This window comes from Venustampulla echinocandica (assembly GCF_003357145.1).
Source record: "Venustampulla echinocandica strain BP 5553 chromosome Unknown scaffold_2, whole genome shotgun sequence".
Lineage (NCBI taxonomy): Eukaryota > Fungi > Ascomycota > Leotiomycetes > Helotiales > Pleuroascaceae > Venustampulla > Venustampulla echinocandica.
In genome coordinates, this window is record NW_022474207.1 from 2,572,548 (window position 1) to 2,597,952 (window position 25,405).

The 25,405-nt window shown below is 50.1% G+C and overlaps 8 protein-coding genes across 8 annotated transcripts; 5 read left to right on the plus strand and 3 right to left on the minus strand.

The window, feature by feature from the left end:
* Positions 1 to 985: 985 nt before the first annotated feature.
* On the plus strand, positions 986 to 1,982 carry BP5553_05208 (Uncharacterized protein; the record flags this gene model as incomplete). Its single annotated transcript, XM_032013831.1, has 3 exons — positions 986 to 1,317; positions 1,419 to 1,568; positions 1,619 to 1,982. The coding sequence occupies 3 exons, from the start codon at positions 986 to 988 to the stop codon at positions 1,980 to 1,982; spliced, it is 846 nt and encodes a 281-aa protein (XP_031870431.1).
* Positions 1,983 to 2,257: 275 nt separating this feature from the next.
* On the minus strand, positions 2,258 to 2,505 carry BP5553_05209 (Uncharacterized protein; the record flags this gene model as incomplete). The annotated part of the gene is made up of 2 exons (XM_032013832.1): positions 2,258 to 2,307; positions 2,358 to 2,505. The coding sequence occupies 2 exons, from the start codon at positions 2,503 to 2,505 to the stop codon at positions 2,258 to 2,260; spliced, it is 198 nt and encodes a 65-aa protein (XP_031870432.1).
* Positions 2,506 to 2,861: 356 nt separating this feature from the next.
* BP5553_05210 (uncharacterized protein) lies at positions 2,862 to 6,161 on the plus strand (the record flags this gene model as incomplete). The annotated part of the gene is made up of 2 exons (XM_032013833.1): positions 2,862 to 5,914; positions 5,981 to 6,161. 2 exons carry the CDS (start codon positions 2,862 to 2,864, stop codon positions 6,159 to 6,161), a joined length of 3,234 nt encoding a protein of 1,077 aa, XP_031870433.1.
* A 2,702-nt stretch (positions 6,162 to 8,863) lies between these two features.
* Positions 8,864 to 12,380, plus strand: BP5553_05211 (uncharacterized protein; the record flags this gene model as incomplete). Its single annotated transcript, XM_032013834.1, has 3 exons — positions 8,864 to 9,512; positions 9,645 to 11,948; positions 12,004 to 12,380. 3 exons carry the CDS (start codon positions 8,864 to 8,866, stop codon positions 12,378 to 12,380), a joined length of 3,330 nt encoding a protein of 1,109 aa, XP_031870434.1.
* An 866-nt stretch (positions 12,381 to 13,246) lies between these two features.
* On the plus strand, positions 13,247 to 15,189 carry BP5553_05212 (Uncharacterized protein; the record flags this gene model as incomplete). Its single annotated transcript, XM_032013835.1, has 4 exons — positions 13,247 to 13,390; positions 13,742 to 13,805; positions 13,988 to 14,325; positions 14,374 to 15,189. The coding sequence occupies 4 exons, from the start codon at positions 13,247 to 13,249 to the stop codon at positions 15,187 to 15,189; spliced, it is 1,362 nt and encodes a 453-aa protein (XP_031870435.1).
* Positions 15,190 to 15,837: 648 nt separating this feature from the next.
* On the minus strand, positions 15,838 to 16,410 carry BP5553_05213 (uncharacterized protein; the record flags this gene model as incomplete). The annotated part of the gene is made up of 1 exon (XM_032013836.1): positions 15,838 to 16,410. The coding sequence occupies one exon, from the start codon at positions 16,408 to 16,410 to the stop codon at positions 15,838 to 15,840; it is 573 nt and encodes a 190-aa protein (XP_031870436.1).
* A 310-nt stretch (positions 16,411 to 16,720) lies between these two features.
* BP5553_05214 (Diphosphomevalonate decarboxylase) lies at positions 16,721 to 17,994 on the plus strand (the record flags this gene model as incomplete). The annotated part of the gene is made up of 2 exons (XM_032013837.1): positions 16,721 to 16,782; positions 16,881 to 17,994. 2 exons carry the CDS (start codon positions 16,721 to 16,723, stop codon positions 17,992 to 17,994), a joined length of 1,176 nt encoding a protein of 391 aa, XP_031870437.1.
* Positions 17,995 to 19,552: 1,558 nt separating this feature from the next.
* BP5553_05215 (uncharacterized protein) lies at positions 19,553 to 23,048 on the minus strand (the record flags this gene model as incomplete). Its single annotated transcript, XM_032013838.1, has 4 exons — positions 19,553 to 20,820; positions 20,890 to 21,519; positions 22,343 to 22,880; positions 22,923 to 23,048. The coding sequence occupies 4 exons, from the start codon at positions 23,046 to 23,048 to the stop codon at positions 19,553 to 19,555; spliced, it is 2,562 nt and encodes an 853-aa protein (XP_031870438.1).
* Between the last annotated feature and the right edge of the window lie 2,357 nt (positions 23,049 to 25,405).

Below are 25,405 nucleotides of genomic sequence, written 5' to 3' on the forward strand. Positions count from 1 at the left end.
CCCAAGTCGTCATCAGCCCCTGATCCGCCAACACTGTAGAGCCACTGCCGTTGTTTATAGAAGACAAAATCAATACTTGCATCGTTGAAACTATACTTCGTATGGGGGTAAGGATTCCCCGATGTCGATCCTGCACTCTACATATGTCGAAAGTGCCCAAGACGGATATGATATGATATGCCGAGGCGAGAAAGCCAAAACATCTGGAATTCTTAGAATTTAGCTTTATGTTTGTGTGCACAAGATTGGGTCTTTGACTCCTGAAAATCCATACCTACTCCAACTAAGACATTGCTTGCGCCAGGGAACCAAAAGACGGGGTCGCAAGAGAAAAACGCGACAACCGTAATTTGCATCGTGGCGATGCGCAGCTATCAACTTGACGGTTTCCATATGATTCAATAGCATTATTGGCGTTTTAAAGTTTGTTTCCACAGGGTTGGTTGGCCAATTCCTTGACATGTGCTTTGATGTACGCGGGGTTGTCGCTGGTTGGTTGCTTGGTCGGTGCAGAAGCAGGAACGTGGAACTTCGTTTTGCGAGGTGGTTGGTTTGGGTTGAAGCGACGACACGACCTGACGAGAGTTGCGCAACGTCAACAATTAATTGTAGTTTGGAAAGGAGCCGCTTTGCGACGTATTGCGCTACGGTACTCGAGTATGTGCAGATTAAGGGCAAAATAAACTGGGAATCATAACAGCATTTAATTTATCTCCATCCAAACATTCTTTCGGGCCTGAGAGCCTGATTCGCTTTACCCACCTGCATCGTTTTTGGGCAGTGGTATCTTTTTAGAGCCGTAGATGTAGAGCCTAGGTAAGTCATTTCGCGCTCTTTTTGCAGCCTCCTATAGTCAGTCCACGTAGATTATTCGGCCTCTATGACGAGCGCGCTGCTCTCGAATTCCTGCTCTCAAACTCCGGCTTCAGTTCCTACCCAGAGGCTAACGAGTAACCACAGTATCAACTACCCCAAACCCGTCATCATGCACGAGCTCTTTCTCACAGCACACATCGGCAATGATGCCCTTCACAGAGCCGTCCGGATCCTCCAAGGCTATTGTGCCATGCAACCCCAACATCACTTGTATCGTCGGTTGATGTTCGAGGGCCCAAAGGCCCGCACTAACCTGAAAGGCCTTGACCCTGCGTTTATCATGAGCCAACCCCCGGCAAAGATCAACTTATGGCGAGGCCTGCATGAGCAGCTTCTCCGACAATCATATGTCATTACGTTGATATATGAGGTCGACGGAAAGGATTTCGGCAAAGCTCCTACGGAAGAACCTGGACAGGATGTGAAATTAGATGACCCGGCGTAAGTTGAACAGGCCGACTGTATTCTTGGTTCTAGCCAATCATTCGAAGCTTAGAATATCGAAACTCTTCGTAACGTCCAAGACTGATTCCCCGTGACAGACGTCAACGCTCGGATATCAGACCCGGCACGCTGAGATGGAATGAGCTTCCCGACCCAGCCGGCACCCGGCCAGTGAACACTAGGTTGATGTTGCAGATCGATAATGAAAGAGACTTAATTACAACCACGCAGTCTCAATTGGGCTACAGGTAATTTCTCTACCCCAAGTTTTCAAGGCATCAATCTCAGCCGTATATAGTTTCAGCCGCCAATTTATTCATGAATGCTACCGATTCGTCCACGGCAACGCCATGTTCGAATTGAGTCGGTATCTCCAGCTTCCTGAAGAGGGAGAAAGCACACAGCCAGAGGATTTACTGGGTGCTCTTCCGCCGTTCGAATCCCTTACTCCATTCGATGGGGAGGATAAGTGGATCTTGACGATTAGTGCGAAGGTCCTCAATGGAAATGATCCGGATCAGATGCAACAGGGAATTGGGGAGTTGATGACGATAAAAACGGAGTTTGAGGGCTGTTTCGACTTTCATACTGTGGCTAGGCATACGCTTGATACTAGGCTAAAGGTCGAGAATTGGATGGGGCAGATGGTTCTTGTATCATAAGTTATAATCGTGGAAGCATTCTGATCTCCTATGCATTCAATTCAGTGCAGACACAGAGTATGCATTGACATCGTAAGTATTAGTAGCATCATTAGTAGCATCACTGCACGGCGTTGTAGTTATTCCGCGCCTTCCATTACCTTTCATAGGACCACCAGGGCAACATCCCTCGGAACGGTAATATTGGGCACTTTTCAATTCGAGATCCCAACTCTACAAATAGCTCCTAACTGTACATCCAAGCCCAGCCTCTAGTGATTCCCCCCTTTATCCCTCTATCCCTGGTTCTTCTTCGTCTGCCAGACTGCGATACCGAAAGGAAGGGCTAAAGCCAGTCAGTAAAATGGATGGCAGGCGTCCAGGCGTAAGACTCACAGAATCCAACAGTCATGAATCCCCAGTATCTCAGAGCAAACCACTTCGTCAACGGGTTGAAGGGAATGCTGGATCGTGGTCCCTCGGGGTAATGATGAGGTGATGACAGCTGCGTGCGGGTAGAGTGGAAGCCACGGCGGGCGACCATCGAGGTCGAGGAGGAAGCGCGGATTGCAGCTCGTGATAGCATCTACAAACAATCATCAGCTCCAATTGACTCCAATTGGCGCAGCGTGCAACGTACCTTGAGGAATTGATTGATCGAATTATCTGGTGAAGAGAGGGTTGTAATTGTCGTTCGATTGTAGACGAGCTTTGTCTCGGTAACAACGCTAACCTCGAGATTGCAGGGGTCCCCGGTAAATTCCGCGCTAAATTTTTGTGAGCTCGCGGAAACAAAAAACTTAAAGAAAGTCACCTTTCCGCCCGCGACACCGCGTCTTTCAATCCCACGAAGAGAAAAATTGGAGAGGCTCACCGCGGTCTCGGAAAACTCCTGGCAGGATGGACGAGCTTTTCGATGTCTTTGATGACCAGCCTCGAACTGGCTTGAAGGACAAACCAAAGAAACCCGGGAAGGGCAGGAAAGAGAAGAAGGATAGGAGCAAGAAGCGGAATATCAATGGAGATGTTAAGAAGCCCGCAGAGGATCAGGAGCCCGACACGGATATGGTGGATGGGGAAGCTGTCGCAGAGGAGGATGAGCCAGAGAGCAACAGCTTGGTAGAGAAGAAAGATGCCAAGAGACGTCGCATGGAGCAGGAGGCAGAGCCAGTGGTCACCGATACTTTCCAAACCGAGGCGTCAAGAGAGATCGTTGCTTCAGCAGGACTCCAGGCAAAGGATGATGGGGCGTTGGTTCTTCAGCACAATATTCAGCATCAAGTGTCTCTCCCGCCGGACTACGACTACATTCCGATCTCACAGCATAAGTCGCCCGAGAAGCCAGCGCGCACCTGGCCCTTCGAGTTGGATCCCTTCCAGAAAGTCTCTATCGCCTCCATAGAGAGAAATGAGAGCGTGTTGGTATCGGCGCATACGAGTGCTGGCAAGACTGTGGTTGCAGAGTATGCCATTGCACAATGTCTTAAGAACAACCAGAGAGTCATCTATACGAGTCCCATCAAGGCATTGAGCAACCAGAAATACCGAGAGTTTGCCGCTGAGTTTGGAGACGTTGGACTTATGACTGGTGATGTCACAATCAACCCTACGGCTACTTGCCTTGTCATGACGACTGAGATTTTGAGGTCTATGCTTTATCGAGGCTCGGAAATCATGCGCGAGGTTGCTTGGGTGGTCTTCGACGAGGTTCATTACATGAGAGACAAGACTCGGGGTGTGGTCTGGGAAGAAACCATCATTCTGTTACCGGATAAGGTCAGATATGTCTTCTTGTCTGCCACTATCCCCAATGCTATGCAATTCGCCGAATGGATTACGAAGACACATCAACAGCCTTGTCATATTGTGTACACCGATTTCCGGCCAACACCCTTGCAGCATTACTTCTTCCCGGCAGGAGCTGATGGCATTCATTTAGTTGTGGACGAGCAAGGCAATTTCCGCGAAGAAAATTTCCAAAAAGCCATGTCAACTATTGAAGAGAAGAGGGGAGCGGATCCATCAGACCCCAATGCCAAACAAAAAGGCAGAGGAAAGAATAAGAAGACCAACACAGGTGGAAATAAGGACACCAGCGACATATACAAGATTGTCCGTATGATCATGCTCAAACACTACAATCCTGTCATTGTCTTCAGCTTCAGCAAACGTGATTGTGAGGCGTATGCTTTGCAAATGAGCACGATGGCTTTCAATGACGACTCGGAGAAGGCTATGGTGCAGAAGGTATTTGATAGTGCAATCGAGTCCCTGTCAGACGAGGATAAGACTTTGCCACAAATTCAACATATTCTTCCTTTACTTCGACGGGGTATTGGAGTTCATCATTCTGGGCTTCTGCCGATTCTAAAAGAGACCATCGAGATTTTGTTCCAAGAGAACTTGATCAAGGTCTTGTTCGCCACGGAGACTTTCTCAATTGGTTTGAATATGCCGGCCAAGACAGTTGTGTTCACAAGCGTTCAGAAATTCGATGGAGTCTCCAGCCGGTATCTAACGCCTTCAGAGTTCATTCAAATGTCTGGGCGCGCTGGAAGAAGAGGTCTTGATGACAGAGGTATCGTCATTATGATGATCAACGACAAGATGGAACCTGCAACTGCCAAGGAGATCGTGCGGGGACAGCAAGATAATCTCAATTCGGCATTCTATCTTGGCTACAACATGATTCTTAACTTAATGCGAGTGGAAGGCATATCACCGGAGTTCATGCTGGAGCACTGCTTCTACCAATTCCAGCACACCGCTGGCGTTCCCAAACTTGACCGAGAGCTCGAAGAATTGCAGGCGGATCGCGATGGTCTGGAGATCGCCGATGAGGCTACCATAAAGGATTATTACGATCTCCGGCAACAAATCACTTCGTATACCAAGGACATGCGCGACGTCATCAACCATCCCAATTACTGCCTGCAATTCTTGCAACCTGGAAGAGTTGTCCACATCAAACACCTCGATCATGATTTCGGATGGGGAGCGGTAGTAAAGTTCACGAAACGGCAAGCCCCTAGAGGAGAGCAGGAGAACTGGTCTCCACAATCGTCATACATACTTGACGTCCTATTAGTGGTGGCTGAAGACTCGTTTGTCGCTACGCAAACCTCCACGGATCTGCCACCTGGAATTCATCCACCCCCCGAGGGAGAGAAAGGCAAGATGGAAGTTGTTCCTGTCATGCTCAACTGCATTGAAGCTATTGGCCATGTCCGCATATTCCTACCCAAAGATCTACGTCTGGTCGAGCAGCGAAATGTGGTTCGGAAGTCCCTTGAAGAAGTCAAGCGTAGGTTCCCAGATGGAATTGCGACTTTGGATCCCATTGAAAATATGGGTATCACGGATGATTCCTTCAAGAAACTTCTACGCAAGATTGAAGTCCTCGAGTCTCGACTATTGTCCAACCCGCTTCACAATTCACCCCGTCTAGCTGAACTTTACAACCAATATGCGACGAAGATGGATATTGGTCAAAAGATCAAGGAGAAGAAGAAGGCGATCACGGCCGCACAGAGCGTTATGCAATTGGACGAGCTCAAGTCACGCAAGCGAGTCCTCCGTCGTCTAGGCTTCATTAATGATCAGGAGGTAGTACAACTCAAAGCACGTGTTGCCTGTGAGATATCAACAGGCGATGGCCATGAATTGCTACTCTCTGAACTCCTCTTTAACCGGTTCTTCAACGAGCTCTCGCCCGAGATGTGCGCCGCAGTCCTCTCTTGTTTCATCTTCGAAGAGAAGAGCCAGGCGCCGGCTCTCAAGGAGGAACTAGCAAAACACTTCAAAGACATCCAAGGCCAGGCTAGGATCATTGCCAAAGTCAGCCAAGAGAGCAAGTTGGAGGTCAACGAGCAAGAGTACGCAGAGGGCTTCAAATGGCAACTTATGGATGTTGTATTGGCTTGGGCCCAGGGAAAATCCTTTGCGGAGATCTGGTATGTGTCCCCCTTATAATCTTGGAAATGCGATTTCTGAATTTTATGACTAACGTTGTTCAACAGCAAAATGACAGATGTTTACGAAGGATCCCTGATCCGTCTCTTCCGCCGTCTAGAAGAGCTCCTCAGACAGATGGCGCAAGCGGGCAAGGTCATGGGCTCCGATGACCTCTCCGCGAAATTTGAGGAATCGCTCAGCAAAATCCGGAGAGATATCGTCGCGGCACAGAGTTTGTATTTGTAGGACCTCCCTTTTTTTCTCTCGGGGACTTGTAAATACCTACCTACCTGGTCTTAACGATCTCTCTCGCGAATTTCTTTTCTGCGTACCGGTACCTCGATATCGAGTACTAGAAAACGAAACGGGGGGAACCGGGCAAACAAAAGAACAAACGAAAGCGATTATGCATGGTCGGTCGGTTGGCCGCTTGGAGTCTGGTGTTATAAATGGTAGTCATACCTCGAGGCTGCATAGCGGGATTGTCGCTTTTTTTTTCTTCAGAGAGAGAGGGTCGTTATCGTATGCGGCTTTTATTTGTATGGCGGGTGCTTTTTTTTTTTGCCCTCCACCGCCCGCCCCGGTGTCCAGGTAGATGATCGATATGTTCCGATGCCTGCACTTATTAGGAAATTATGATATGGAATTTTTCATGCTACAAGAAGAGTTCAGCTGCTTTTAACCCTGTGTGATTTATTTTCTTCTATCGCAGTGCTTGCTGCCTTTGAGCTTTTTCTCTGTGGCTCAAATGAGATAACCTGGCAAAGTACTGTGTATACTCTCCCGAGTATGTCACATTTCCTTCTCCATATTAAGGATCGCCATACCATACTCCGACCCATCAGGGTAATTCGGGAGTCTTCCGAGGTAAAGCGAAAACCACAGGGGGGGATACATTCCACAAAAAGCCGCCTTCCACCCACCACCGCCGATCTACTTGAAGCTTCCAATTAATATACATACCCCCCCAGAACCCCCGAGAGCAAAACAGCAAACAGCAACAAAGGCCGAGTTGCAAATAGGCGTGGTATCCTCAATCTATCAGACGCTGGCTTAAATTAAACAATTCATATCCGGGGAAGGAGAGCAAACAAAACTGAACCCCACGTTTTTGTGTGTATGTACAGTACCTACCTAGGTAGGTAGGTATGTAAGGCTATGTTCGTATCCTCCTCGTACACGCAAGGGGGCTCTACTTCGTATGTACGGAGTATATATATATATAGCCTTGTGCCCCGGAAGGGTGTGGGCCAACCTCCAAATTTACCCCTGGATCTTCGTACCTCGTACGGGCTCTCGCGCCTATTTATATCGATTGGTTGGGATTATCTCGGATTGATTGACTAACTGATTGTCTGCTGGCGTTTTTGCCTCTAGTACAGCACCCATGGAAATGTGTGTTGGACGCCATGTGTTTGTTGGGCCTATGCGGAGGATGTGGCTCGCCGTGAAGAGATAAGGGAGAGACGCGCCATGAAACAAGCTGGTTGTGCGGTGCTGGGCGGAGGATGGGTGGTTGCAGGCTTGCCGGGCTGTTAGAGGGGGTTAGGGGGTGTTGTTAGGGGTGCTGTTAGGGCATCACTGTACGATGTAGAGCCCCTAAACGACCGCCCGAGACCTGCTAATCAAGCCCCCCCAGAAGGCCCCCCAGAAGCAGCCCCCGGGGCCCAGACCGCCAGCTTATTATTATCTCGTGTAGAAGCTCCTCTGCGACTCCTGTACAACATCCACCACATGTGGCTTTCGCTTTACCCGGTCTCGCCGCCGCCTGCCCCATGCGAGCACCTATAATATGCGCGAGCCCGTTATTAATATAAATTTTATATCTTTTTTGTTGTTGTTGTTGTCGTTGTTATTAGGGTAGGGCTTTTGTCTCTGAACTAATAGGTCCTTTACATTATCGTCCCCACGCTGGGTTAATACATACAGTAGATACCTGTGGTACAAAGGTACCATAATTGTAACCGCCTTCAAGTTGATGAACTTTATAATCTTGCCGCCCTTGCCCAGGGGGGGGAAAAGATCCAAGGAAGAAAGCAACCCAGATAAAGAGGAAGAGGCGCGGTGCTTGAGGATATTATTATTATTATTTCTGTAGTACCATACGAGGTCCCCTATTCGGAGTTGCGGTGACGCTGTCGTTGCTGCCCGTGATCGACTCTCGAACCGGTGAAGATCTTCACTCCACGCACCTCGGATCCGTACTTGTGCTTTTCTTCTGGCCTTTATTACGGGGACTTTGGGGCGGGGAGTTTGAGGATTGATCACCGCCATCCACAGTTCCATTACCACTTCACCCATCCGCATCCGCATCCTACGACAGCACGAGACTACCTAGGTAAATACGACTTCTGCGTTCTGCGTCTACCGTCCGGCCCTCATCCCCCTCGTGTTCCCAGCCAGATCGAAGTCGTCGTCGTCTCTCCGCTCTCTGCTTTCCCGGCCTTTTCCACCCCACGCCATCGCCATCGCCCACCGTGGCGCTAGAACGCCCAAAACCCAATCACGCTGCCAGCCCCATCGGCGCTCCATTGGTCTCCATTCGACAAGTACGGAGTTTTGTGGTACTACGGCGCTGCTAACTATTTGCGGCGGCGCGTTCTCCAACATCGAGATCGAATTTGAACAACTGGGGGACCCCTTAGAAAGCTCGTCCAAATCGAAATCGAAATCGAAACCAAGTCCTCACCCCGCTTCCTGAATCTGCCAGTCTGCCAGAAAGACAACACCTTCGCTCCCCTCGTGGATATCGATATCAGGCCGAAACACCTGCATTTCACATCCCCCTACAGATCGGCGCTCTCTTCTACAACCAGGTGCCGTGAATCAAGGGTTGCGGAGGAGGAGGACGCGGTCCATGACTTGGCATCTCTCGATGTCAAACTAACGGTCAACGCAACATAGTCCTCACCTTTCGCCACCGAGTACCATACTCGTGCTATGCAATAATGGATACCACTTCCGCCCCTTTGGCAGATTACTTCTGGATCGCTGGGATCGATTCGCTTTCCTACCGTGATCCAGTCTATAACCCCTCGAGCTCAAACAATGCTATCGTTCCACCCTCACCGCAAGTCGACGCAACAATAGAAGAAGGGGACAGTGAAGGAGAGACATCTCCAACAGTGCCACCGAAGGAAAATGGCACCCCAAGAGCAACTGCACGACACTCCCGCACCAATTCCTGGAATAAACTCAGCAAGATTGGCAACGATCCACGAAACTCGGTCGAATTCGATAACACCAGCAGCAACCGCAGCAGCATTACTATAAAAGGCCCGTCCACTAACGTGAATGGCAATGGGGCAGGCGGTGGCATGCTGGGTGATTTTGATTTCGACAAGGCGCTCCTGAAATTTGCCAGTGAGAGGGAAACCTTCCTGGATGACCTGAGCTTCAGTGCTGGGGCTCCCATCCAGAGTCGGCCCCCGATGACGAATCCGAGAGCGGAGAGGCTGAAGGTTGAAGATCCAGAAGCAAATGGCCCACCCGGCAAGCGGAGTCCGCTCAGGAGTGTAGGAGGGAGCATACGGAGGAGAATCAGCTTTAGGGATATGAGCAGTATGAAGAGGCAGCCATCGAATGTGCAGAGGACAAGTGAGTTTTATTCTTTTCTTAAACTTTTTGGAAGCGGAGAAGGATCTATATGCTGTGTGACAGCTCCTAGGATTCCTCACCGGGGGGGCTTGTTTATCCCTTGGAGCGCATGCTGACCTATTATACTCACAGCTTCTGTCCGAACGTCGAGACGATTGAGTAATTATAACTCCGTCATTCCTCCTCCAGAACCCTTGAATGCAGATCCCGATATGCACCCTCTGAAACGTCGTTTCGAACCTGTGCTACTCGATAGATACCCGCCAAAAACCGCAACCGATGAATTAAAGAGACGAGGAAGATTCCCCGATTATGTACCCATGTTCGCCTTCCCCAACGATATCAATATAGTTTCCGCGGATGAGCGACCTCGATCGACATGGCATGGATTTGCCATGACGGGAGATGACAACTCAAAAATATATGGCATCACTGTTATAGTGTGGATGCCCTTAAATCAGGAAGCTGCGGCAAACGTTGAGCAGCGATGTGAGATATGGAGACAGAGTCATATGACTAATGAAGAGAGAGAATTGGCTTCAAGCTTGGGAGAACGGCTAGCTTCCGAGCGTGCAAATCTATCCCAACTGTTGGCAAGGTTACCGGGTGCAGTGTCCGGATCAGCTGCCAGAGAGGCCTTGGAAGAGCAAATAAGTTCAGTTGAGGAGAAGATCGGATTGATGACGGACATGCTGCGGCCCGTCCGCCACGGAGCTGCTTCGAAAATCGACGGCTTGACAGATGGCGAGACTGGACTCTGGACCCCCAGAGCTTACGGAATTCTAGGCCGTGATAGTAGTCTCACAGGGTTCTGGAAAGAGTGGCTGAGGGCTGTTGTCGTTCCCATGACTGATGGGGGGGTTTTAAGAGTCCCGCCCAGCTCCCCTAAGGTGGGACGCTGGCAGCCTCTAGAGCGATATGTTGTCAATCTTTGCACCGAGGCTTTGAGCCCAATATCGTCGAAAACCCAAGTCGAGATTGCCATCAGAGAATTGCGGCTATTTGCCAGGAAAGAGGCTGCGAACGAGCTTCCGGAATCTCGCAACACAGATCTCTATGCCCTCTTCCGAGCTCTCTCGATTCCCAATATTGTGTCTCTGCTCGAGTTTGCCCTATCAGAGTCAAGGATTATCTTGCTTTCGTCACATACAGCCATGCTGCATCTCGCAAGTAAGGCATTGGCAAGTTTGTTATATCCCCTGAAGTGGGCGAGCATTTTCATTCCAGTACTACCTGCAAGGCTCCTTTCAGCCCTTGAGGCCCCTTGTCCCTACATTGTGGGCATCGAGAGGAGATATGAGAATATAGAGCTTCCAGACGATGACTATGTTCTGGTAGATCTTGATCAGGATGCCATCGAAGCAACGTCACCACCTAACCCGCTACCGCGTCAACAGCGTCGAAAACTCGTTTCCCTGCTACAGCTCGCAGCGCCTCATCACAACAGGTGCGGCGTCCCAGTCGGGCCACCACCCTACGCGGTCGAGTCTTTTCCATATGATGCCTTCTCATCTGAAAACGAAGCTGCTTACACCCAGAACGCCCCTCCAAGCTCGCTGGCAAAGCACGTTAGTCAGAACTCGGCGACTTTTGGCGAGCCTGATCCTCTATTTGCGAAAAGTTCACTGGTGTTTAATGCCTTTTTGCAGTCTAAAAATGACCACATTAGAGTGGAAAGACCTTCCACAAGCAAATCACCGCAAGGGAGCCCCCCAGCGTCTGTATCCCCGGTTTCGGGCAATTTCCCGTCCATGCCAACCACGCCCATTTCACGAAGCGATTCGGGTTTCGCTCTTGCGGCAACTCTGAGGGAGAAGAGATCAGGGCACTTTGAAAACACTGCCAGTGGGAGAAGAAGTTCGTCCTTCGGTGTTGAAAGACAGCCCACTCTGCGCCGACCTAATGTGCCATTCGGCAATGGTCATTCTGCCAGCTTTTCTACCTCGGCCCTATCGATCGATTCGAAGTCCATGTATGGTTATGCTCCTTCGACCTACGCCACATCAACTCTCGCCGCTTCGACCATCATGCCTAACATGCTTATGCAACCTGTTGGCAATACAGACACGACTGTGTGGGTTGAAGGTCATTGTATGACTTGGAAGGCTAATGATATGTCAACCGTCTGCTCCATCTGCGATGATAAGAGTGAAGGCGATGGAATATACAAATGCACGAGCTGTAGCACAAAGTCTCATGGCCGATGCCTAGGTCAGCTAGCTTTGGTCTGCCCATCAGCCTTCCACGCGGATCGAGTACGCGCAGCCTTCGTTCGCTGTTTTTCAAGTCTTTTCTTCACGTACAGAAAGCATTTGGGCCGGCCGACGCGAGAACAGAAAAAGAGCGGACAGCTATACGGCTTTGACATGGATGGATTTATGAAGAGCTTGCCAGGTGAACAGCAGGAGTATATTGCTATGCTGAAACAGACCCAAGGTATGCACCTCCTTTTACAATCCCTTCCAATGACATACATCTAACTTGCGGACAGCCTTCAACGAATTCATCCACGAGCGTGAAGTCTCCGCCTCCAACGCACCCCACATCCAACTATTCGACGGCATTATCCTTGCCAAGAAATCCCGTAGCCGCTCATCCTTCTTCACCTCTCACAAATCCTCCAGACCCTCCTTCCTAGAAGACAAAGCCGACCACCTCTGGCGCAGCGCTGCCGTACCAACACCTAACTCCAGGTTCCCTGGCGATTATAGATCGATCGTATCGAGGATCCCAGCACAGCTTGATGTGACCCTAATGCGAGAACCGAGAGTTATCCAGGGCGTGCCAAGAATGGATGTTCCCGGAAAGAGGGTTGGGAGGAAAGCTGTACCCAGTTTATTGGGTGGTGGTGGAGGAAGAATCAACTAAGCGTATATGTCTAGGTCTATTTAACTAGGGACCAAAAAACCGCAAACCTCGAAGCCTACAAGCCTCATTAATGAAGCAAAAAAACCGGAAGGGGAAACACAAATGAATAATGAAAAACTTGAAATTAAAGTAGTTTGTACGATACGAAAAAAGAAGAGCAGAGCATTAGCATCAGCATCAGCGATTAAACCATGTAGTTATTTCAAAAATTTCTCTTTTGAAAGAGTAGCCTAGCTAGTGTTTTAGTTGGGTTGGAGTGGTTTTATTGTACATATATATATATATATATTTGGAATAGGGGACTTAATTGGGGTGGAGTTTATTTGTGAATATCATTGGCACACGTTTGGAGGCAAGACAGAGAACAGAGAGATGAAAAAGAAAAGATTATTAGGGGGGAGGGGGAGGGGGGATGAAAGGAGAGATGAGAGATTAATTAGAGAGAGATAATTGATTGATTAATGTTGGGTTGCTTATGTATTTATGTGACTTGAGATGAGAGGAATTGAGATGAGAGAGGGGTTGGATGAAGAGAGGTGGGTGTGGATATGGTGATGGACAACGTAGGAGTACTGGGGATATTAAGGATATTCGAGACCGATATGCGGCATAACTAGTAATAAATCTCCTTAAAAGGACATTATTACAACGATCGTACAATTGTATAGAGTTCTTCCTCCCACTCCCACTCCCACTCCCACCGTAGAACTAGCCATAAATTGTGTTTCAGTGGTAAGTACACATCCTACGTATTCTCGCTTAGCATCCCTCCATCAGGCCAGTAAACCAACCTCTAGTTGTCCTCAACTCATCACCATCTATCACGACCCAACCCCAATAAATAAACTCCCGAAATGTAATAAACCATGGCCCAATCAATCCTCAAGAAACAACCCCCCAGCGCCAGAATCGAGATCGAAGAAATCGACGAATCGAAACATGTCGTCGCTACATACCTAGCATTCCCGGCGGGGGGGAAGAGGGGGAGTAGTAGTAGGATAGATGTCGTGGTATGTATGGCCTTTTTAACTGTTACTTGGAGAAGAACTTTATATCGGAATTTGATTTAAGAAAGGATTTTGCTAATTGGATGGATGGATGGGATAAATATAGATACCAAAGAATTCTAATAGTTTTGCGAGGAGTGTGTTGAATGCGTTCTTGCCCGCGGGGTATCCGCATAGTGTTACGGGGGATTATCTTGAGTGAGTTTTCTTTTGCGTATTGCTGGTTTTGAACGTTATTTTATTGGATTTTGGACTGATTGCGGTTGTGTTAGGTATCAGATTTATGTAGGTGATGGATGTTGGTGAGGTATAGATGGGGAAGGGAGAGAAGGCTGATCTTTTGATGATTGATAGGATTCTTTGCAGGCTTTTAGTAGTTCGATTGCGGGGATGTTGTCTAGTAGGGCGGTGCTTGAAGGTAAGTGGTTTTGATAGGATGTTTGTTGATGTGGATTCTGGTCTGGGTGTTGTGCGCTGAGAATCATCAACGTCCTATCCCGCTATATATCTACTCACCTTTTGGTTTCTTGATTCCAGACAGCCACATTTTCATTGGTTTTGTTTGGATATTGGAGATTCAAGGGCTAACCGGTATGTTAGGAATCGGCGTCGGTGACTCAGGGGCATCGCCAACAGCTGCGCTGCTCCTTTCCGTCCTCCAGGAGAGCATGGGACGGATTGCCACCATCCTTTTCGCACACAGGCTCGGAACATCACTCGAGCCTGAGTGTAAAATGTACCGCCTAGCAGCTGATATATTCAACGACTCTGCCATGATCCTCGATTGTTTATCACCAGCACTACCGAAGCCCTCGCGGGTTGTTCTCTTAAGTTGTTCCAGTGTCCTGCGGAGTCTATGTGGTGTTGCGGCTGGTAGTTCTAAAGCCTCACTAAGTGCTCATTTTGCAACACAGGGAAATCTTGGGGAGTTAAATGCCGTTAGTATTTTGATCTGTGGAACTAGGATAAAGCTGATCTCGATTTAGAAAGATTCTAGTCAGGAGACTATCATCTCTCTCATGGGGATGCTAGTTGGTAGTCTCGTGGTATCTCATATCTCGTCCAAATGGGCAACCTGGAGCGCGATGATTGCGCTTCTGGCGGTTCATCTAGGGACGAATTACCTGGCCGTCCGAGCAGTCAGCATGCGCACGCTCAACCGACAACGTGCTAATCTCGTGTTCTCAAACTGTTTCGAACAGATTGATAAAGAGCTACAACCGAAGAATATAGCTGATCAGGTAGCTCCCATTCGCATCCCCACACCAGAAGAAATATCTATCGGGGAGCGAGTTTTCGAAAGAGATGGCGTTCTGCGATGGCAAGGAGGAAAGGCTCTTGGCTTTTGCAGAATTGGAGTCGATCTCCAAACGATCCTTAACCTCTTCGGAGAACCCAATCAGGCCAGCGGAAGCTATACCAGCACTCAATTGGCTGAATTCGAAAAACTCCTCGAACTGTATAAGGACGATGAGTACATCATGTGGTTCGATGTGCCACGCAAAACTTTTATGGTTGTCCTAAGGGACACTGCTACGGTGACTACGCAGCTCAGCGCCTGGATGCATGCTTTGTCCCATGCACAGTATAGAGGCGTTCCTCGCACGCAGGATGATAAGGCTCTAATGGAGGATCTTCGCCGCTCGAAGCAACATGTTTCGAGGGCGTGTGGTAGCTACGGTATATTTGAACAGCTTCAGAAGGCTGGGTGGGATATTGAAACTGGTGCTATGGAGACGGTGTCCGGGACGAGGATTAAAGTGAAGGAGAGCAATTCTTCAGCTAGTGCCAAAGATCAGTGAGTAGATTTGCTTGTTATATATACCAACGAGCAAAACCCTCGTATGCTCTGCTCGTCTAAGTGTATTCTATATTGTACAATGGTATACATCCAGCCATTTTGCACCTGTTGTTACAACTCCCACAAAAGCGGAGATTACCCCCAATGCCCATACATATATAATACACCAAACACCAACACTAACCGTCCGTAGGGCTCTACAGGCGGCGGTTCGAACGGCTTTGAAAGAGGCACACCCACTGGCATCGGCCCATCGTCCATAGGTCTCAGCCGACCGCTTTGGCGATTGTCCGTTCACATCAAACCTTCCATTATACCAAGCCCAGCAATTTCCCAGCCCTCATTTTCCACCCTTCCCAAGAATTCAACTTAGGTCTCACATCTAGGAAGAAGTTCAACTTGTTATTCCCGCCGTCATTCCTCCCCACGTAGAAGTCAATTATGTAGTCAATCTTGGTTCCACACCTATCCACAACCCAATCATGCCTATCGAAAGGGGCTGTATATCCCAGCAGCGAATTGAACCTAGCTTTTGGGCTCAAAGTCTTCGGTAGCCCGAGGAAAGAGAGTAATCGTGGACCTCCACACCTGTATACCATTCACCTATATTAGCACAATCCCTCCACGGTATATAAAATCGAGGATAAAATCAAACGACAGTGACATACTTCTCCTCACTCCCCCAAGGCCGTTCCCACTCCTTAATCTCCTTCCACGCCCGTTCATTAACCGCATTATGGATGGGCACGATAGTCCTCATATCCTTCGCCTCAGCACCATACCCCTTTCGCTTCATCGCATCGAAGAACATCTTCTCAGACGGATATATCCAATTCCCACTCTCGCTAACACCGCTCTCCTTCTCGCTGTTGGCGGGCTTTGACCCGACTTCATTGTTGACTGGTGATGCGCGCGGGATAGTGGATATTTCGCGGTCAACACCGAGGGATTTTGGCGCTTCTGACGGGGGAGGGGGGTTGGGAGACATGAATCTTGAGAAGAGTCCTCTGGCGGGAGCCGGGGATTGGGGTTGGTCGATGGCACCAGAATCTTTGCTGTTCCCTTGACCGGCAAGGCTGGCCTCTTTGGCTGCGGTTGTCGCGCCGGGGAACGGGTGAGGAGATTGTTTATTGGACTTCAGCCATGCTTCCCGCGTAGCATGGTCGACGGGGCAGGATTCCGCGGACGGGCTTTGGGGTTCAGCTTCTGTTCCTTTCGGCATTGCGTGTTGACGTATGTTGGTTGTATTTATCGAAATGCTATTAGGAACGAGCATCCCAGACAACTTTTTCAGATCGCTGCAAAATCCCGGCCGAGATGTCGCTATCGTAATCGGGGGGTCGCGGGCATTCCGTCCCCGATTGGCTGGCGACTGACCGCCTATGATACAGTTTGCGGTACAAATTGTTTACTTTCTGTAACTCTTGATCCCCCACGTTGATGCGCATTACCATTGGGAATTTCTAAAGCTTCACGTCGCAGATATTTCTTTGCATAGGGATTCAAAGGAAAGATAGTGGAGTATTTTCACAATGGCAGACCAGAAAGTCTACCAAGCCAGCACCACTGCTCCAGTCAACATTGCAGTGGTCAAGTAAGTGTACCCCTTTGCCCCTCCTCCCCCTTATTCCCCTCACTACTCGTCCAAACCCCCTTTGCCCACAAAAACCAAAATACTTACTATTTGCATAGATACTGGGGCAAAAGAGATCCCAAGCTGAATCTCCCAACCAACTCCTCCGTCTCCGTAACCCTCTCCCAAGCCGACCTCCGCACGCACACAACCGCCGCCTGCTCCTCTTCCTTTGGCTCCGAAGACAGCCTCCTCCTCAACTCCTCCCCTCAAGATGTCACCGGCGCCCGCACCCAGGCCTGTTTCCGCGAGCTTCGCTCTCTGCGCGCGCAGCTCGAGGCCTCCGACGCATCTCTCCCCAAGCTCTCCCCCCTCCCCCTCCGCATCGTGTCAGAGAACAACTTCCCCACCGCCGCAGGACTCGCCTCCTCAGCAGCTGGCTTCGCCGCGCTCGTCCGCGCCATAGCAAACCTATATGAGCTTTCCTCGTCCCCTACAGAGCTATCGAGAATCGCGCGCCAGGGCAGCGGAAGCGCATGCCGCTCCCTATTCGGCGGCTACGTAGCGTGGCAGATGGGCGAGAAAGCCGACGGCAGCGACAGCGTAGCCGTGGAGGTCGCTCCCGCATCCCACTGGCCCACCATGCGCGCCTTGATCCTCGTCGTGTCGGCGGAGAAGAAGGGCGTGAGCAGTACCTCGGGCATGCAGATCACCGTCGCCACGTCAGAGCTCTTCCAGCGCAGAGCGGAGGTCGTGGTCCCCAGGCATATGCTGAAGATGGAGAAGGCGATCAAGGAGAAGGATTTCGAGGCTTTTGGAAAGGTTACTATGATGGAGAGTAATAGTTTCCATGCTACTTGCCTCGATACCTTCCCCCCTATTTTCTATCTCAATGATGTGAGTCGTGCGGCTATTAGGGCTGTGGAGGATATCAACACCAAGGCGGGGAAGGTCATCGCTGCTTATACTTTTGATGCTGGACCTAATGCGGTTATTTATTACGAGGAGGAGAATACGGAGGCTGTGGCGGGTGTGTTGAAGAGTGCGTTAGGGAATTTGGATGGCTGGCAAGGACGGGATATTAAGGAGCAGGCGAGTGATAACTTGGATGCGAGGGCGGTGCAGGTATTGAAGGATGGTGTGTCGAGGGTTATTTTGACGCAGGTGGGTGAGGGTCCTATTAGGACAGAGGAGTCTTTGATTGCCGCGAATGGAGAGCCAATTACGAAGTGAGAAGTCTTGCTCGCTATATAAATTGCTGTTGCTGTTTATTTCGCTCTGTTTATAGATATGATATCCGTGTCATCATATACTATATTTGGTAATTACAAAAACACGAGCTTCGTTGCACAGCGTTTCTTCAAGACAAAAAGTAACAATTTCCATCTCCCCCTGAGAGTCACGATAAAGCCAATATCTTCTAGTTCACTATGTCATGTGGTGAGTCGAAGAAGGGAAGCCCTTAACAGGAGTACCAAATATTCAATATATCCACAAGAGTAGACAATCATTGTAATAGCATTCCACTTTATAATTCTTCCGAAGCTTATCGATTTCCTCAAGTAAATTTGGCCATCTAGGATGAACTGAACATATGAAAAAATAGGTCCATGTCCATGAAAAATAACGATAGATAATTACACAGTTAGCTACCAAATTTGGACCCTACCGTCTACTGAATTACGCTTAAAACATGATCAATAACAGCACAAACTACCTCTTAATCCATACGCTATCACCAATAGCTTTCATACATCATAGACTACTCATAAGCCGCCAGGGCATAGGGTATTCGTTAGATTTCACAGTCGTTTCTACTAGCCCCAATACCTCCCGTTTTAGCACCAGGGGGATGAGATGAACAGGACTAGGATATTACGAGCAGAACAAACACTCTTTCCTGCAAGAGACCCTCCCTCTACAATAATCACATGAAAGATTGGAATCATGATTTATCTTGAAATTTTATATTATTTTTGTTCTTGTTTTTTTATTCTTATTTTGATTTCGGTGCTTTCCATTCCACATAGCTTCCCTTCTCCAGCTCGCACTTCTCCCCCCCTTTCCTAATATAGCACCGAAGACTGCGCCCTCCCAAACGAATCCAGCAGGATTTGAAGGTAATAGCCGCCATTGAAACCTTATATACCACTTCCCCTCCATTCCATTTCCACCGCAGCGCCCCCCCAAAAAAAATAACCAGACGAGCTGGCATTTGAAAAAGAATAAACCAAAAAAGCTTGCCACACGGGGGCATTCCCTAGGGATATATGCTTTTTTTCAGGAGCAAAATTGGCCCGAAATAATATGCGCCATTCCTGTGTCTCCATCTTCTTTCCTTTAAATCCCGATTCCCGCTCAAAAGCTGCATTTTGCATATGCAGCTTTATTTTCCAGAGCCTTCCTTTCTAATTGATTTTCCCCAGCCAGCCTATCTAGAGCGACCAGGTCCCGCGCGCCCCGCCCAAAAAAAAGTTAAGACATAAAGAGGATACAATAAGCTTTGGTATTGACATCATCAAGAAACAATTAAACCACGCCAAATGGGGTAATAAACAGCAAAGGAAAGAAACAAAGCTCTGATAGAACGAGCGTAGCTTTTTAAGGAGCGTGGGGTATCGAATGTTTGCAGCAAAGGCAAAAGGTAGCTAGGCCGTTATAATAACATCATTGGGAAAAAAAAAACATTAACAAAAGAATCGTGCATTAGTAAGTCAGCCGTGAAAGCAGCTAGGCCGCGAGGCGGGCGTATCTAAACCCGCAATGGGCACTCGAACTGGGAACGATGGCTTCAAGGTCGTCCTAGGCCGGCAGGAAACTTCTCCGTGAAGAATTTGATGAGTTTCGTCTTCTTGCTGGGACTCCGTTGAATTTGAGCGGCGGCTTGCACCATGGGCCCGACGATATCTTCATCACCAAGTTCTGGAAACCGCCCTTGACTTCTTGGGTCATTTAGCGAGGGAATGCGAGTCATTATATTGTTGCTGCTGGCGTCCCCAAGCGGGTTGTGCTTTAGCGTGGCGAAGGCATCGCCACCGCTCTCGACGGTATTGGTAATGGTGATTTCGTTGTATTTGCGCCATATTCCATCAACTGACTGCCATTTCTCCTCGGTTAGCTGGTAGGTCTTCGAGGTGACACCGTAGTGTTCACCTGTTCGGACTAGATGCTTCGTATAGTTGCACCGCGCTAAATCCCAGTTTGAGCGAAGTTGCCGGCAAGCCTCGAGATCGAAGCTTTCTGGCGTATAGGGTTCCGGGTAGATGGTGAAATTAGCATGTCCAAGCTTATTTGCCCATTCATCATTGGGGTCTGCAATGATGATGGATGGAGAGTCTGAAGTAGGGATCAGGTGTCCAGGTCGACTAATCGTGCTGCGGTGGAAGGAAGATATCGATGGCTTCGTGCTAAGAGCCGGGGAGGGAATGCCTGGCAATTGAGGTGTGGTGATACCATCGACCGGTGTTATCGTCCCGGATAATGGATCATGAGGTTCGGCGACAGATGGTGACTGTAATGGCGATTGCATGGCAACCTCCTTGGTTAATGCATCGGTCATGAGCGGTGGTAGTAATGGAGTAGTGGCGAATTTTTCTTCGCGCTCTAAAATATCGTCGTTCGCCTTCTCAATATCAATCGGGATAGCGGGCGAAACATCTTCGCGACTACCAAAGATACTTCTGGCGGGAGTTGGAGGCATTTGCGGCTCCGACGACATATCCATTACTTGTCGCGGAGGATTTGATATCGAAGACGACCGACTCGACGCGGCGCGTGACACGGCTCGATCTCGCTGCGTTTCAACTATAGCCGAAGCCGAGCTCGTGTCTTTCCTCAAACGCCATTTCCGAGAGAACGAAGGTAACCTGGTTCCAAAGCGGCCAGCAAGACCAGTGAGCGAGAACTCGTTCGCTCTCTGTCTTTTACGAGGACTCAGGATGGAATCACCCTCGCTCATAAAACCCTCAACTAGATCGTAATTCATGGTCTGCTGTGTCGACAACTGCTCAAAACTTTGAGCCGTCGAAGCAGCGCGGTGCAAGCATTCATGGTTATCGCCTATTATTGCAGGCATTAGCTCTATTGCTTCCAAGTTATATTTGCCAGACCCCGCATTGCACGACTTACACAAACAGTCATAAAGTTCGTCCTCGTCTAACATATCAAAATCTCCCTCACGCTCCTGCGGCTCTTCTTTCACGTCTGGTAATGACCGCTTGCCTGTTTTTGTGGCAACGAACGTGGGCGATGATGGGCAGTCCACCACGCAAGAATGGAAGGTTGAATCGATCGAGGAGGCGGAACTTGAATATCTCATATGGCCGCGGCCTGAGAATGTGGGCGTGATAGGCGATGGGAAATCCGAGATTGATGAGGACTGGGAATAGAACGAGGAATTCGAGAGGTCCATCTCCGCATCCAAAATGCTGCTTTCCCTCTTTCTCCGTTCCTCCACCAACTGTGGCAATAAAAGCGGTTTTAGTTTTGGAGTCATCGTTTCTTTCTGAGCAATCGGTTGTCGCGTATGCGTTGATCTGGGGGTGGAATCGTTTCCGGGGTTATGCAGAGATTGGCGACATATTGGTGTATGGGGGTGTTCTTGTATGAGATGGTTGAGATGGGATTGCTGGTTGTCGGTCATACGTGGTGGTAGTCTGCTGGACTGTGAGGGCGTGTGTGAGTGTCGACGGTCCACGTATGTAGGTCGGAGGAAAGAGGTGATGGCGGTGGTGGTGGTGGTGGTGCTGGGCGTTGGGTCTGGTGGGATTTTTCGTGGGCTAAATCAGAAATGGTCCGCTGCAGCCAGTCACATCCATGGGATGTTTTTTTCACGTTCTTCGGTTCGCTCACAGCAAGCACAGGCAAAGGCAGAGAGGCAGAGAGAGGCAGAGGCGGACCAGGAGCAGGAGCAGGAAACAGGAACAGGGCAAGCAAGCAGGGAAGCCGAAAAACGTTTCCGCCCAGGGCAGCAGCCAACTTGGCCACCAGAGCTTCTTTTTGCTCGAGAAAACCCAGCGGGGCGGGGAGCAGGGTTCCGCAAATCCACTCCGCCGACAGGTTGGGTTCGGAGGCGGGCAGGATGGCAATCCCACCATACGGCAAAGCAGGAATTGGCCCACTTGGGACGGGCCTAGTACTACTCGAGTTACTCACGCTACTAGAGTTGTCTAAAGTAGCAAGGAATCACTACTCGAGTAAGACCCCAGGGGCACACTGACGGAATCCCGCCCGTTTAGCCCTCCTCTGGGCCTAGCGGCGTGGCCACCGCCAGCGGCGAGCCACGAGGACGGTGTGGCCTAGCCTCCGCGATCGCCGACCCTGGGGGGGTTTTTTTTGGGCTGACGGAGGAGCAATCTGTGTTGTGTCGGTGTCTTTGTCTTTGTTTTTGTTTTTGTTTTGCTTCTTGGCGGGTAGGTGGGACAGTGGGACGGGGTGCCTAGTAGAGTAGTTGCTCAGTCACTCAGTGGCCCAATGGTCCGCGGCTTCAGCAATCCGAGCAGCCATACGACTCGATGCCTGTAAAGGGCCGAGGTACCAGGGTGGACGTTGACATGCCCCAAACTTCGACACTACTACTGACGGACGACGAGTCTATTGACTCTGCTCTGTTCTGTTCTGTTCTGTTCTGGCTGGACCGCACTGGCTGGACTGGACAGAAAGACCGTGTTACGAGTATCCACACGGGGGAGGGAGGGGTGCCTGGCAGGCACTTCGGAACACTGGACGATCCGACGAAGTACTGGTACTGTACTCAGCACTGTACAGGACTGTGCTTCGTATGAACAGACAGTACGGAGCACATACCGAGCTGCCAACTCTCCAGTCCCCGTCCCCGTCCTCGTCCCCGTCCCAGTCCCCGTCCGAGTTGCTGAGGGAGCCCAACGGCCCCAACCACCGCTCCCGTGGTCCCTGGCCTTCTGGACGCCTGCCTTGGGGCCCGTGGAGCAATTCATCCAAGCCGCACACGCAACCCCGTCAACTAGTCCTCCATCACTCCAGCAGGTGCGCCGTAATACCGAACGTATGGAGCCAGCAGCGAAGGATGGGGGAGGGTCATTCTTTGCTGTCCGCTCCCGGCCGCTCGTGACCCTCTGCAGCGTGGTCACCGGGCGATCAGTCTGTCAGTCAGTCAGTCAGTCGCCTCTGGACAAAACAAAAACCCGGGACTGCTCTGCTGAAGTTGAACATGACGATTCGGAGACGATGGAGACCGCTGCAGCGAAGACCGAAGATGCCCAATCGGGGAGATGGGCGAGAGAGCGTGTGTGTGTGAGAGAGTGAGACATTGCTCCCAGAGGCCCAGGCCGGGTACCTGCGTGTCAGCGCGTGGAAGGAAGCGATGGACCCGGGAGTTGATGATGAGCAAGCATCTCAGAGACTCCCGTCCGCCCAGCCGCCGCCTCGCCGCTCGGACAGCTTGCTGTACGAAGCAATTATCAACTCATTCCTCTGTACGAAGTACGTACAGATTTGTACTACGGTAAGTACGAAGTGCATAGCACTTCGTACGTAGCACTGCTGTACCGTACCAAGTACAGGTACAGGTACAGGTACGGCGCCTGCGATTCTGCGAACGATCGTCATGGGCCAGCGGTTCGGGACGTGGGAAAAAAAGAGGGCTGCAGCTCTGCAATTCTGCTCATGCTGTTGCGATCGTCATAGTCCGCGGTGGTGGTGGGGGTGCATGGGTGCACAGCGCACCGTCTTGGGAGCTTCGACGCAGGATTGATTGATTGATTGATTGGCAAAACGCCCTCTTGCGCGGCATCTGCAGGTTTCCATGTTTTCCGTTGTCATTTGGATTGTGGTTGGAGTCTGGCGACTGGCGATGTTCGTGTACGGAGGCGGTACGGAGCGTAGGTACGAGTACCCCGTACCCCGTCGGAGCGTGAATTGAATCTGGGAATGGGCGCTGAGGGCTCCGTGGGAGGGTGGTACTGTACCAGTGCGGTTCCTGGGGGAGTTAGGGGGCATTCCATAGGCTCTCCCGGGCTCCTCCAGGGCTCTCCAGGCCCCCCAGGAACACGTCGGCTCGCTGATCGGTAGCTGCTCTATTACGAAGTACGCACCTCCCAGGCACCTCGGAGGCCCTGGCTCGGGGGTGAAAAGAGCCCTACGGCTCCCTGTGGCACCACACCAACACAGCACTGCAGCCAACTTCCAACACAGCACCATACAACACACACAAACACAAAACACAAACACATCACAACCGACACTGATACTACCTACCTACTGTAACAATACAACAAACACTGCACCAACACAGCACAGCACAACCGGACCAACGCAAGTAATAAACCCCCCTCTCTCTCCCTGCTCGTCCTCTGCCCACTCGCAAGCTCCCGGGTCACAACACCAGCTCCCACGGCTCACGTGCGAAGTCTCAGACACCCAGCGACACCAAGTTGCGGCTAACAATCATGTGCACATACACTTTTATTCCAAAATAGGGCACACAGAGGTGATATCTTCAGAGTTCCTGGAAACTATGGACATCGTAATGGCCACCACCAGCGACGGATATTCCCTCCCTCCTCCTGTGCGAACTTGCAGAAGGCTTCATGCTTGCTTCTCCACATGCCACATGAAGACTGAAATAGGGAGCAAAAATGCATCTTGATTTTACCCTGTGCCCTCGGTAGTAGTAGAAACGGTGATCGATCGCAACGGCGGCCAGCCCATGCAGCCATGGACCGTTGGAGATCGATCCTGCTTTCTCTGGCCTGGGTTCCTGTCATCTATTATTGATCGCCGCCTTCTTAATTACTCCGTAGGTACGTAGATCTGTAAGGTACATGTCCTTACAGATAATGCGCGCTTGTGGAGAACGCCGCCGTCAGGATATTATGGATAAGAGTGGGCTCACAGTCGGTTGTAAATCAACAGTTTTCTCTACTTTGTACTACTGCACGATCTAGCAAATGCTGCAGGTAGTTCGATCTGCTCAACAATTATTTCATCCCCCATGTGAGGAACGCCCAGGTCCCAGTCGGGAAGTTGGGATTTCCATATTGCCTTTCCCACAATACCGGAGGGTTTCCGTGAGAGCTGGGAATTGTAAAAAGAATCGGCTTCTGATACCGAGGCCCACTCTGATGAGAGGCATCTCTCCCTTTCGGGTTCCTCCATCTCTCTTGAGAGTCGAGACCTCATCCTGCATATCTTTCTGTCGCCCCCCAATATACTCAACAGTCAGTCACTTTGTCTAGAACCTCTAAGCGCGAGGAACCTGACAATTCTAGAATTCCTCAAAATAGCCCCCCGGTTACCACACATGTCGCAAAGGTGGAGACCAAGCCCTAGGTATTAGGCTCAATTGCGATTTGGCCTAATTCGGACCGGTTACGACAGCTACTCTGTAAACAGAATTTTTCGTTGTTTGCGTCGGGGAATTTATTAATTAATCCTCGTAATGTGGCCTGCATACGACATGCCGATTAATATCTGCCATCGCAAAGTGAGTCGCATGCCATTGACAGGGGCGTGTGATGCGGTTGTGATATTCAGACACGTCATTGAGCGCTGCGCAGCGAGCGTTTCAAGCCCAATGTTGTGTCCAGATGTCTTTCTCCTCTTGGCTGCCTTCAAACTGTACGCAGGAGGCAGGGTCAGTCTTGCAAAACCTGAACGGGAATCTGAT